General features: G+C 37.4%; 1 protein-coding gene across 3 annotated transcripts in view; it reads right to left on the bottom strand.

Annotated features, from left to right (window-relative positions):
- ELP4 (elongator acetyltransferase complex subunit 4) overlaps nt 1-14,383 on the bottom strand; it is a 254,785-nt gene that overhangs the window by 166,933 nt on the left and 73,469 nt on the right. For all 3 annotated transcript variants that reach the window (XM_086340944.1, XM_086340945.1, XM_086340943.1), the window contains exon 5: nt 4,383-4,522. In XM_086340944.1, the coding sequence (XP_086197070.1) occupies nt 4,383-4,522 (140 nt within the window). The remainder of the gene's footprint in view (nt 1-4,382; nt 4,523-14,383) is intronic.

Genomic DNA, 14,383 nt, shown 5'->3' with positions numbered 1-14,383 from the left:
ATTAAGTGTAATGAAATTAGTGTTTTGACAAAAGTGCAAACAAAGGAATATTAGTAGGAACATATGGCAGAGAAGGCAATGGCACCCCACTCCAGCACTCTTGCCTGGAAAATCCCATGGATGGAGGAGCCTGGTGGGCTGCAGCCCATGGGGTCGCAAAGAGTCGGACACGACTGAGAGACTTCCCTTTCAGTTTTCACTTTCCTGCATTGGAGAAGGAAATGGCAACCCACTCCAGTGTTCCTGCCTGGAGAATCCCAGGGACAGTGGAGCCTGGTGGGTTGCCGTCTATGGGGTCGCACAGAGTCGGACATGACTGAAGCGACTTAGCAGCAGCAGCAGCAGGAACATATGGGGAACACACAGCTATGATTTGTCTATGAAAATACTACAGAGGTTTATCTAGAAGTTTCACTTACTATGGTAAAGAGACTTTGCAGGATAAGAAAAATGAAATGACTGCTAAAATTGTAAATAGTATTCCTATCCACTTTCCACTGTTTTTCTCCTAGAAATTCTCCCAGAAAGATAACTAGTTCTCTTAGAATTTAGTTCATTCTAGTTAATACAAAACTTTTAGCTACTACTAGCTATTGTTGGAGAAGGCAATGGCACCCCACTCCAGTACTCTTGACTGGAAAATCCCATGGATGGAAGAGCCTGGTAGGCTGCAGTCCATGGGGTCATGAAGAGTCACACTCGACTGAGCGACTTCACTTTCCCTTTTCACTTTCATGCATTGGAGAAGGAAATGGCGACCCACTCCAGTGTTCTTGCCTGGAGAATCCCAGGGATGGCAGAGCCTGGTGGGCTGCCATCTATGGGGTCACACAGAGTCAGACACAACTGAAGCGACTTAGCAGCAGCAGCAGCAGCTACTGTTAGCATAGATATGTAAAAGTAAAATCTTGAATTTCAAAAAAAAAAACACATGAAAACAAAATCAATTATTTACTACCAACTGTATGTAAACTCAGTATTAAAGATCCAATATATTTATAATTTAAAAAGTACCACTTTACAATATAGTGGGTAAATTAGTTGGCTTGGGGTACTAGAACAAAATATTGGGTGGCTTAAACAACAGGAATTAATTTTATTGCTGTTCTGGAGACTAGAAGTCCAAGATCATGGTGCCAGCAGGGTTGGTGTCTGGTGAGAGTCAGGGTTAGTGTTGGGTTGTAGATGGTCACCTTCTCGCTGTGAGCTCACATGGCTTTTCCTGGGTGTTTACTCAAGGAGAGAGCGGAGAACTCAGTGTCTCTCTTTCTTTTTTAAGGTCACCATCTTATCACACGAGGGCCCCACCCTCAAGACATCATCTAAGTGAGTGAAAGTCGCTCAGTTATGTCTGAGTCTTTGCGACCTCATGGACTATACAGTCCATGAAATTCTCCAGGCCAGAATACTGGAATGGGTCGCCTTTCCCTTCTCCAGGGGATCTTGCCAACCCAGGGATCAAACCTAGGTCTCATCTAACTAACTCCCAAATGCCCTATCTCCAAATTTTGGGGATTAGGGTTTCAACATATGCATTTGGCAGGGGAGGTGGATGGGATGAATACTAACATTCAGTCTATAATAGTAGGTTAAGCAGTATGTTAGTAGATTCATGAATAAATAATAAAGAATTACAATATCTTTCTAGTAGAGAAAAGAACTGTGCTTGGACATACCTATTAGCAAAGCTTACCTCAAAACAACATCAAATTAAAAAAAACAAACTGTAAACTGTTTTAGAATTATTCTCAAAATCAGTTTTTCTATTGTTTTATGTTTGAGGTGACCAGATTTATAACAGTAAAATACCAAAACAAAATTATCTAGGCAATATTATTGTAATACATTTCAAGATTCTACAACCAGGCTTTATTTTGAAAGTTTAAACTGTAGGTATGAACATTTTCCATTGGCAAATATACCAGTAATTTTAGTTATTATAGATTTCAAATGGCCTTCAGTTCTTCTTACTGTAAAGAAAAAACTTTATAGGTTTCAACAGCGCCTTTAGAAATTATAAAATTATACATTATATCCTCATACATGATAGACACAGCCATATCGTCTAGTCTTAATTATAGGAAAAGTATGGACAAGTGTAAGGCTTAGCTTTATTGTTTTATAAATGAACCAGTAAAGTTCATTTTAGTGAAATGAGCACATGCTTTTCATAAAATAAATCTCACATGGTAAAGTACCCATTTTCAAAATTAATTTAATTACATGTTTAAAGTTTAATTACATTTAATTAAGCATTTAAGTTTAATATGAAATAAATGAATTATCAGTTAACTACTATGAAATGAAATACTGCCTTGATAATTAAAATCTATAAATTTTCCTGTTCCATGTAAAACTGTTAGTTCTCAAAAATATTCTTAAAATATATTTAAAAAACTACATCCCCATATCTAATCAAGGTATAATTTTTCTGGTGCCCAGCTTCTTGTTGGGTTATACATTTACTGCAGCAGTAAATGGAGACAGCCTGGTAAAGAAAAGAGAGCAGGGGGTTTTGGATACTTGGGTTTGGTGTCAGCTTTACTCACTCACAGACTTAAACAGTGGTAAAGCTGTTCAGTGTCTTTGACCTCAAGTTTCCTACAAAGTGCAGATAATACTGCTTCTCTTGTAGGGTTGTTTGGAGGATAAATGAGATAGCCCATGGTCTAATGCCTGGAATATTACCTGATATTGATCAGGTTAATTGACAAATGTTAATTTCCCACCACTTTAGTTGCTAAGTGAATAAAAACCACTTTGTATTTTCTGGCTTAAAAGGTTTCATCTTTAATTTTTTTTTAATTACCAAAGTAACACTATATCTTTTTTCATGTATTTACATCATAATTAATGTACATTTTTCAATTCCCTAAGCACTCCATGAATGGAGACAGAATAGCATTACTGCTAACAGAGATTTTTAAATCAGAAAGAACCGACTTTGAATCTGGGTTTTATGATTTACTTTTTGAGAAATCATGGAGACACTATTTTACTCTATTTCCCAAGTATGTGTATATGTATGTCTGGTTCAGTGAATGACAAAAATTAGAAACTAGTATAATCAATAAAATCAAATAAATGGAATAGTCTTCACTAAACTCTCAGGCAATATTTCTGGGAAAGAGACTCTAGATTTTTAAATCATACATCAACATTTAATAACTCATTTCGTTTTGAAAATAATGGTTTTACAGTGTAAAAGAGAACAACCTATTCTGTGAAGCAACAACCTATTCTGTGAAAACCTTCCCTTGATTCAACTGCAAGCAGTATGAATTAAAATTAAGTATTTCTTTATTGTTTTGTCGCTCAGTCATGTCTGACTCTCTGCAACCCCATGGACTGCAGCACACAGGCTTCCCTGTCCTTCACCATCTCCTGGAGCTTGCTCAAATTCATGTCCATTGAACTGGTAATGCCATCCAACCATCTCATCCTCTCCCTTCTCCTCTTGCCTTCAGTCTCTCCCAGCATCAGGGTCTTTTCTAATGAGTCAACTCTTCACATCAGGTGGCCAAAGTATTGGAGCTTCAGCTTCAGCATCAGTCCCTCCAATTAATATTCAGGATTAATTTCCTTTAGGACTGACTGGTTTGCTCTTCTTAAAGTCCTAATACTTTAGAAAGTATTCAATGTCAAGTCTTTAATTTTCAGAGTTTTGCCTTAATAAAGTTAGTAGCAGTATGAATTGGAGAAGGCAATGGCACCCCACTCCAGTACTCTTGCCTGGAAAAAATCCCATGGACGGAGGAACCTGGAGGCTGCAGTCCATGGGGTCGTTAAGAGTCGGACACGACTGAGCGACTTCACTTTCACTTTCATGCACTGGAGAAGGAAATGGCAACCCATTCCAGTATTCTTGCCTGGAGAATCCCAGGGACGAGGGAGCCTGGTGGGCTGCCGTCTATGGGGTCACACAGAGTCGGAAACGACTGAAGTGACTTAGTAGCAGCAGCAGCAGTATGAATATGTTGTGTTGGTTTATTATGTATCAAAAACATGGAGCAACAGCATGATTTTATACCATTTTCACTGCTATATTACTATCAATAAGCAAAATTTATGTATCTTGTGCATTTGGGGCTGAAAGATCCTATTACTGAATTATTTCACATTTTATTGAAAATAAACAGTAGTTATTACAAATTTGGTATCCAGATTTGTCAAGTTGCAAATTAAAGAGTAATGATAGGTCCAACAGTTACAGGATTAGAAAAATCACATATAATGAAATAACATAAAACATTAAGGTTACATATTACTTAGAAAACTAATATTTATTAGGATTTGTTCCTTTAAATAGGCATTCTTTCAAAGACTGTGGTAAAAATGTATTTTACTAACCTTTGAAATCAGAATTGAAATCATTAACTTACCAGGATTCTACATTAAAAGCTGATGATATTTTTTCTGGGAGAAAAAATCCATGCCACTTTGAGGTCTCAATGAGTTCTTGTGGTATCCTTTTTGATATATCATAATAGTGACCAAATCTTGAAGATGATACTGGTCCAGCCTGATAAGAAAATCCACACTGGTTGTTAAAAATTTATTTTCTTCAAACTGTAATTTACTTATCCTACATTCAGCAAGATACTGATATATTTATGCATTTTAATTCAAATATGGAAGAACTGATATATATAGACTTACTACATTAAAAAAATATATAACAAATTTGAAATATATCTCTATCCAAATATACCTTTATCCAAAGTTGAACTACTAACGGACTCTGCATGGCAACAGTTTCTAATAAAATCTCTGATCTTTATTTCCTTAATTTTCACTGTCTTGAATGCTACAAAACACAAAAATTTTAGAACACTCAACAAAATTAGGTACTATTTATAGAAACCGAGGCACTGCACAGGGTAGGTTCTTAGCTTATGTCACTAAGTAAGTGGCAATTTTGTAATCCAGAGAAGAAAGAGACATTCGCTTGCCACTACGTGTCTGCATTTTAAGACTTCATGAATTCATATTAAATTAAACCCCCACAAACATCAAATTATACAGTAATACCGAATTAAAAAAATTAAAGTCTAGTAGAAACACTATTCTCAGATTCAGAGTCTGGGGGTTTGTCATTCATTTGATATACAGAATAGCTCTTCATTCCTCCATAAGGTACTATTTGTTTTCATTAATAAAAAAGACCTATCAATTGGCTTAATCTAATCTTTTCAATACAATATATACAGATGTATGGTTTCAAAAACATGATTTATCCATTTGCCACGAAACTGCTAACACGTACATTATGTCACATTAAAATTTGTTTCTTAAAAAGAGGGAATAAGGTTTTTAAATGTAAAGTTATTAGTCTAAAGCAATTTAAACAAGGTCTGTTCTTTGGCCTATAATCTATTCTTTATCCGGATTATGGTTCAAAATGTTTTTACTGCAATCTCTGCTAGAGCTCATCTTTTTATTGTGTAAGTCCAAGTCCCCTTAATGTTTTAGAAAGGCCTTGACTAACTGAACTTTGATCTGATGTCTTTATTGAGAAAAACACCAGGTTGCCCATTTCAGATGCAAATCCCCCTAAGGCCCAATAGAATTTAGTAAAGACAGCAAAAAAGAAGAAACAAGAAGTTTCCAGGATCCTCTTTGAGAATCCTGGGGCACACTGGTGTCCTTAATCCACAGTGCTGCATGGATTAAGGTAGGTGATAACCTCTCCTGATTCAAAAGAATAAGCGGAGCGCCTACAAACTGGGTGGAGACTGGGATCTGGTAATAATGAAACACCATGCAATAAAAGCCTGGTCCATGTCAGAAGCTTCTGAAAAGGCCTCAATGTACCACATTCCCAGGCCTAGTAGGGAAGCTTGCAAAAGCCCACCTGAATCAAATAAGCATGAATAATCTATTTTAGCGGACTGGCCATGGGGAGAGAGAAAGAAAGAGAGACTTTTCGCTTCTTTTAAGTTAATAAATTTATTAGTGGACTGAAGGTTCTTGAAGTCCTATGCACTCTCAGAAATATGCTAAATTGCCAAGAAGCAAAGTATGCTTTTTAAGTTGCCATCTACACCAATGTTTCTAATTATAATATTAATGTCATCGAAATCTGAGATTTGGGATGAATCAAGGCAGAAAATTGATTTTATGCTGTGACAGTCTACACACAGAACACAAATAATTCATCAAAATGTAAAAATTTATTTGGAAAATTTTAAAATTATAATTAAATTATTACTTTTTTTACAAATTAAGATTAGATATGGCAACTAAAATATCTATAGGGTAGACATTAAACATTTAATCACTGATGAAAAACTTTAATGCTGCAATAAAAATGAAAAATAAATACACTATTACAAGAAAAACAATTTTTTAAGTTTTTTTTCTACCCAAGATACCCCGAGCGTTAACGGATCATCAGATGATTGAAATGTTGTGAAATCTTCTAGAATTGTAAAATAAAGACTTAAAATATTTCCTTTAAAAAGGTCACTGAATGCTCTAAATCTAATAATAACAATGGTAATCCATGAAAAACTATCAACTTCCTGAAACAATAAATGCACTAAAAAAATTAAAGTATCATCAATAACTATTCCAATCAATAACTATTTACTCAGTTTGGTATAGTTTTACATAATGAACACTTAATTCACATTCATAAACCACCCTTTAACTCTGTCAGCTGTGGAAGAGAGTAAAACGGAATGGTTCAATAAAAATTGACTATGCTACAGGTTTCCAAGAGGAGCAACAAAACTTACCCTCCCTCACCATGAATATGTCAGAAAGAAAGCAAAAATTCAGACAAGAGCTTCACCAGAAAAAAAACAGTCCAAACAAGACATTTTCTTAGTGTTATCATTTCTTGTTTCTCAGTATGGCATAACAGAAAGCAAGAATCCAAGCAGTTATAAACCATTTTGAGCATCAGTTCAATCATTAGAAACCAGAGTGAATAATAACAATTTCACCAGACTATTGTAAGAATCTAATGAAATACTGGAAATGAATATCTTGTAAATTATCAAGCACTAAACAAATATTATTAATTATTATTATTGTGTTATGATTCACTAGACGATTGTAAGATCCATCACTATCCTTTGCCATTACACTGCTCTCCTGGAAAAATGGTATTTGTTGTCATCTAAAACACGTATATATCTATCACTGGACTGTTGTAGCTGAACTACTAAGATGGAAAGCCAAAGTGTAATGAGGATTTAATATAATAGAGATCTAATATGTTGTTATAAATTGCCATTCTAAGCCTTGGTAGCAGAGCTCTACAGTATTAAAAAAATTAAGTCTCAGAATAGGCTGTAGGCCATCATCCTTGGAAGGGCATGGGCCTCCTGGTGGTTCAGGCAGTACAGAATCAGGAGACTTGGTTTGATCCCTGGGTCAGGAAGATTCCCTGGAGAAGGGAATGACAACCCACTCCAGTATTTATTCTTGCATAAAGAACTCCAGGGAAAGAGCAGCCTGGCAGGCTAGTCTATGGATTTGCAAAGGTGGACACAACTGAGCAACTAACACTTTTTCACTTTTATCAATCCTTGGGGTGAACAGGGAACAAGGTTTGGTTTAATGATTTGATAGGAAAGAAGTACACGTGTCCACACAGGAGAGAAAATCAAAATCACAGGATGAAGGAAAGTTGGCATCTACAAACTATACACCCCTCCAATGGGAAGAAGCACTACTTTATGCTTTACTGAGCTAGTGTTATTTATTTAAGTGTACATATTCTTATTCTAACCCCATGACCAAGGAGCCGTGGCTGCGTGGGCGCAGGAGGGCCTAAAGGAGCTATCCCACATTGAAGGTCAGAAAGGGTGGCGGTGAGGAGATACCTCTCGTCCAAGGTAAGGAGCAATGGCTGCGCTTTGCTGGAGCAGCCGTGGAGAGATACCCCACACCCAAGGTAAGAGAAACCCAAGTAAGACGGTAGGTGTTGCAAGAGGGCATCAGAGGGCAAACACACTGAAACCATACTCACAGAAAACTAGTCAATCTAATCACACTAGGACCACAGCCTTGTCTAACTCAATGAAACTAAGCCATGCCCGTGGGGCAACCCAAGACGGGCGGGTCATGGTGGAGAGATTTGACAGGATGTGGTCCACTGGAGAAGGGAATGGCAAACTACTTCAGTATTCTTGCCTTGAGAACCCCATGAACAGTATGAAAAGGTAAAACGATAGGATACTGAAAGAGGAACTCCCCAGGTCAGTAGGTGCCCAATATGCTACTGGAGATCAGTGGAGAAATAACTCCAGAAAGAATGAAGGGATGGAGCCAAAGCAAAAGGAATACGCAGCTGTGGATGTGACTGGTGATAGAAGCAAGGTCCGATGCTGGAAAGAGCAATATTGCATAGGAACCTGGAATGTCAGGTCCATGAATCAAGGCAAATTGGAAGTGGTCAAACAAGAGATGGCAAGAGTGAACGTCGACATTCTAGGAATCAGTGAACTGAAATGGACTGGAATGGGTGAATTTAACTCAGATGACCATTATATCTACTACTGCGGGCAGGAATCCCTCAGAAGAAATGGAGTGGCCATCATGGTCAACAAAAGAGTCTGAAATGCAGTACTTGGATGCAATCTCAAAAATGACAGAATGATCTTTGTTCGTTTCCAAGGCAAATCATTCAATATCACAGTAATCCAAGTCTATGCCCCAACCAGTAATGCTGAAGAAGCTTAAGTTGAACGGTTCTATGAAGACCTACAAGACCTTTTAGAACTAATACCCAAAAAAGATGTCCTTTTCATTATAGGGGACTCGAATGCAAAAGTAGGAAGTCAAGAAACATCTGGAGTAACAGGCAAATTTGGCCTTGGAATACGGAATGAAGCAGGGCAAAGACTAATAGAATTTTGCCAAGAAAATGCACTGGTCATAACAAACACCCTCTTCCAACAACACAAGAGAAGACTCTATACAGGGACATCACCAGATGGTCAACACAGAAATCAGATTGATTATATTCTTTGCAGCCAAAGATGGAGAAGCTCTATACAGTCAGCATAAACAAGACCAGGAGCTGACTGTGGCTCAGACCATGAACTCCTTATTGCCAAATTCAGACTTAAATTGAAGAAAGTAGGGAAAACTACTAGACCATTCAGGTATGACCTAAATCAAATCGCTTATGATTATACAGTGGAAGTGAGAAATAGATTTAAGGGCCTAGATCTGATAGATAGAGTGCCTGATGAACTATGGAATAAGGTTCGTGACATTGTACAGGAGACAGGGATCAAGACCATCCCCTTGGAAAAGAAATGCAAAAAAGCAAAATGGCTGTCTGGGAGGCCTTACAAATAGCTGTGAAAAGAAGAGAAGCGAAAAGCAAAGGAGAAAAGGAAAGATATAAACATCTGAATGCAGAGTTCCAAAGAATAGCAAGAAGAGATAATAAGAAAGCCTTCTTTGGCGATCAATGCAAAGAAACAGAGGAAAACAACAGAATGGGAAAGACTAGGGATTTCTTCAAGAAAATCAGAGATACCAAAGGAACATTTCATGCAAAGATGAGCTCGATAAAGGACAGAAATGGTATGGACCTAACAGAAGCAGAAGATATTAAGAAGAGATGGCAAGAATACACAGAAGAACTGTACAAAAAAGATCTTCACGACCCAGATAATCACGATGGTGTGATCACTGACCTAGAGCCAGACATCCTGGAATGTGAAGTCAAGTGGGCCTTAAAAAGCATCACTATGAACAAAGCTAGTGGAGGTGATGGAATTCCAGTGGAGCTATTCCAAATCCTGAAAGATGATGCTGTGAAAGTGCTGCACTCAATATGCCAGCACATTTGGAAAACTCAGCAGTGGCCACAGGACTGGAAAAGGTCAGTTTTCATTCCAATCCCAAAGAAAGGCAATGCCAAAGAATGCGCAAACGACTGCACAATTGCACTCATCTCACACGCTAGTAAAGTAATGCTCAAAATTCTCCAAGCCAGGCTTCAGCAATATGTGAACCGTGAACTTCCAGATGTTCAAGCTGGTTTTAGAAAAGGCAGAGGGACCAGAGATCAAATTGCCAACATCCGCTGGATCATGGAAAAAGCAAGAGAGTTCAAGAAAAACATCTATTTCTGCTTTAGTGACTATGCCAAAGCCTTTGACTGTGTGGATCACAATAAACTGTGGGAAATTCTTCAAGAGATGGGAATATCAGACCACCTGATCTGCCTCTTGAGAAATTTGTATGCAGGTCAGGAAGCAACAGTTAGAACTGGACATGGAACAACAGACTGGTTCCAAATAGGAAAAGGAGTACGTCAAGGCTGTATATTGTCACCCTGCTTATTTAACTTATATGCAGAGTACATCATGAGAAATGCTGGACTGGAAGAAACACAAGCTGGAATCAAGATTGCCGGGAGAAATATCAATCACCTCAGCTATGCAGATGACACCACCCTTATGGCAGAAAGTGAAGAGGAACTCAAAAGCCTCTTGATGAAAGTGAAAGTGGAGAGTGAAAAAGTTGGCTTAAAGCTCAACATTCAGAAAATGAACATCATGGCATCCGGTCCCACCACTTCATTGGAAATAGATGGGGAAACAGTGGAAACAGTGTCAGACTTTATTTTGGGGGGCTCCAAAATCACTGCAGATGGTGACTGCAGCCATGAAATTAAAAGACGCTTACTCCTCGGAAGGAAAGTTATGACCAACCTAGATAGCATATTCAAAAGCAGAGACATTACTTTGCCAACAAAGGTCCATCTAGTCAAGGCTATGGTTTTTCCTGTGGTCATGTATGGATGTGAGAGTTGGACTGTGAAGAAGGCTGAGTGCCAAAGAATTGATGCTTTTGAACTGTGGTGTTGGAGAAGACTCCTGAGAGTCTCTTGGACTGCAAGGAGATCCAACCAGTCCATTCTGAAGGAGATCAGCCCTGGGATTTCTTTGGAAGGAATGATGCTAAAGCTGAAACTCCAGTACTTTGGCCACCTCATGCAAAGAGTTGACTCATTGGAAAAGACTCTGATGCTGGGAGGGATTGAGGGCAGGAGGAGAAGGGGACGACAGAGGATGAGATGGCTGGATGGCAATACTGACTCGATGGATGTGAGTCTCAGTGAACTCTGGGAGTTGGTGATGGACAGGGAGGCCTGGCATGCTGCGATTCACGTGGTCGCAAAGAGTCGGACACGACTGAGCGACTGATATGATTTTTATTCTTTTTTGCATTCCCTAAATGGGAATAGGACTATATTCTTAGAACTGAGTGATAATTTATATTAAAAGGCATCTCTGAAAATCGACAGAATGCCTTTCTGTTACATTTTGTTTTGGATTACTTGATTAAACTTTACTCATAGCAGTATTAACTCTATTTTTTCTCAAGTAAAATACAGAAAATCGGGGTTTTACTGTTGTTTTTATACTGATAATGGCAAGATAAGGTCTGGATTTATAAAGTAGATAATGAGAAGTGATCATCAAAGTTTATCAGTCTTGGTAAATGATGTACAAAATTTCTGTGAAAGGCAAATATACAGGCTAGTGACATTTCAAAGAAAAGCAAAGTCAGAAGATGACTCTATTTTTCTAAACTTGATAGAACTTGCTTATAAATACTAGTAAACGAAAGCTTGTCCACTAGGTGTAAATTCAAAATAAGCTGCTACTTGGTGTGTATTCATTAATGCAACTTAACTCACTTTAACATTTAATTTACACACCAAATAATTCATTCACTCATGTATTCAACAAACAACTACTGAGCACCTACTACAGACCAGGAAAACAAAACAGTCAAAGTCTTTTTCTCCCACTGACTCACACTCTAGTCAGAGGAGATAGATGATATGCTATATGCTAAGTGGTGATAAGTTCTCTGAAGAAAAATATGGTGGTGAAAGGGTATGAGAGAGTGGTTTTATTTTATATAGAGTGACAAAGGAAGACATTCCCAATAGAGTGATATTTTAGTGGAGTCTTGAAGAAAATGGGAAAGTAAATCATCTGGAGAAAACCACTGTAAAATCATAAATCTAAAACACTCAAGCTCTAAGCCTTGAAAACTTAGGTTTACATGTAAATGTGTAACATCGCAGAAGTTTACTCCCATAGCAACAACTTCAAGCACACAATACTCTAAAAGGAAAAAACAGAATAAGCAGTATTACTCATATATAAAAGGGGGTAGGAAGAGTGTCTGCAATTACAATACAGAAAGAAACCAAAATTATAAAGAAATAAAGAATTTTCTCCCCAACTGAAACAGATTTCACAATAAGCAGTAAGAAAAATCTTAGTTTCAATTACTCGTATCTTCACTGACAACTTCACTTCAAGAGACCATGAAAAGACCAAAACCAAGATAAGAGTTTAAAAAAAAAGGAAATGGAAGATACAAGTATTTTATATAAAGTAAAACTGCATTGGTATACTACCTTTACACAAAAACCAAATTCAACTTGGAGTTTATGTTCTTAATGTCTTTCAGAACACACCAGCAGAAAAATTAGAAATACGGTTACTTTTTACAAAAGTCATCCTTAAGCCCAGTTACTTAAATGAATTTATCAGATTACAGATTACATGAAGTTTTTGCCATTAGGGTTCTCAAGTGTAAATCCTACATTGTTTTAATCCTTATAAATTAATTCACATTTTCCAAGCAGAGCAACTACATTTACTCTGGCCTCTTATACCCAGTTCTCATTCACATTCTAAGCTATCTCTGCAACAATTTCTGACTGCTGAGCTTCCTTTCACTTTTTAATACAAATGTATGATTTTCTACCATACACATTTACCACAGTTTATTTAACTAGTTGCTTGCTGCTGCTAAGTCGCTTCAGTCGTGTCTGACTCTGTGTGATCCCATAGACGGCAGCCTACCAGGCTCCCCCGTCCCTGGGATTCTCCAGGCAAGAACACTAGAGTGGTTGCCATTTCCTTCTCCAATGCAGGAAAGTGAAAAGTGAAAGTGAAGTCGCTCAGTCGTGTCCGACTCTTCGAAACCCCATGGACTGCAGCCCACCAGGCTCCTCCGTCCTTGGGATTTTCCAGGCAAGAGTACTGGAGTGGGGTGCCATTGCCTTCTCCAATGCATGAAAGTGAAAAGTGAAAGTGAAGTCGCTCAGTCGTGTCTGCCTCTTATGACCCCATGGACTGCAGCCTACCAGGCTTCTCTGTCCATGGGATTTTCCAGGCAAGAGTACTGGAGTGGGGTGCCATTGCCTTTTCCAACTAGTTGCTTACTTATGGACATTTAGACTATTTCTAATTTTTTGGTATAAAAAAACATGCCTCATATACAGGTTTGAGGTAAAATTCATATTTTACACCTGAGTAAATATATTAATGATGTAAATTTCCAATAAAAAAGTCAAACGGTACAAGCTTTTGTAATTTTGAAGGATAATGACAAATTACCTTCCACGGAAGCTATTTACATTTCTATCAGCAAAGCATGAGAGTACTAGTTTCTTCCTGTCTTTGCTAATTTAATGTCTTACCAAACGTTTTAGATTATTGACAATCTAGTAAGAGAAAAATGGCAGGTTTTAATTTGCATTAATTTTAATTTAGCTTTAATTTGCATTTTTTTTATTATAACTGAAATTTGGCATTTGTTCTTATGTTTAAGAGCCACCTATATTACTTTACAATTTTTTCTGTTCTTAAAAGTTGAGATGGTAGACTATTTCTTATTCTATTTTATGAGCTCCAAGTATTCCCTCTCCAATTTGTAGTTTGCTCACAGTCACTTAAATCACACTTAAAAATGATACTATTCAAACACCATTCCCATCTGAATTAGAACAATTAACCACTGCTTAATATATACCCATTACAACACATTTTATACTTGGTATACAGTTGATGCTTAAACAGTATTTTCTGATTGAATGAATAAACAGCATTAATACAGGTGCTAGAGATACAAGAGAAAATAAAACAAGCTCCCTGCCTTATACAGAATTCTTTCTGGTGGAGAAAAGAATTATACTACCAACTAATTAAAAACAATGTATAAAAGTACTTTAAAATACATATGGTATTATGGAAACAAATATAAGAAATTAGGTAATTACATATTATATACACTTGGAGAATGATGAGTTGGTGAAAAAGTGAAAAGCATCACCAGCAGATATACAAGCAATTCACACAGAGCAGTTCTCATAGCACGGGTGAATATAGTGTTTTATGCACACACAGGACACAGACCAAAAAGGTAGGCTTGGATTAGGTGGTATAAATCTTGAATACAATCTTGAGAAGTTTATATTTTCATAATGTGGACTTATAATGGATTTCCCCTCATAATTCAAATTCTCATTAACTGGTAGGAAGCACCCAGACACTCCACAGAGAATTCTAAGGCTGTGTCTGAGGTTGGCAGGAAGGTAATG

Source organism: Bos grunniens, chromosome 15 (assembly GCF_055505025.1).
Source record: "Bos grunniens cultivar Pamir isolate PY7600 chromosome 15, Bosgru_T2T1.0, whole genome shotgun sequence".
Classification (NCBI taxonomy): Eukaryota; Metazoa; Chordata; class Mammalia; order Artiodactyla; family Bovidae; genus Bos; species Bos grunniens.
The sequence above is the reverse complement of the archived record's forward strand: the minus strand, read 5'-3'. Positions and strand labels throughout refer to the sequence as shown.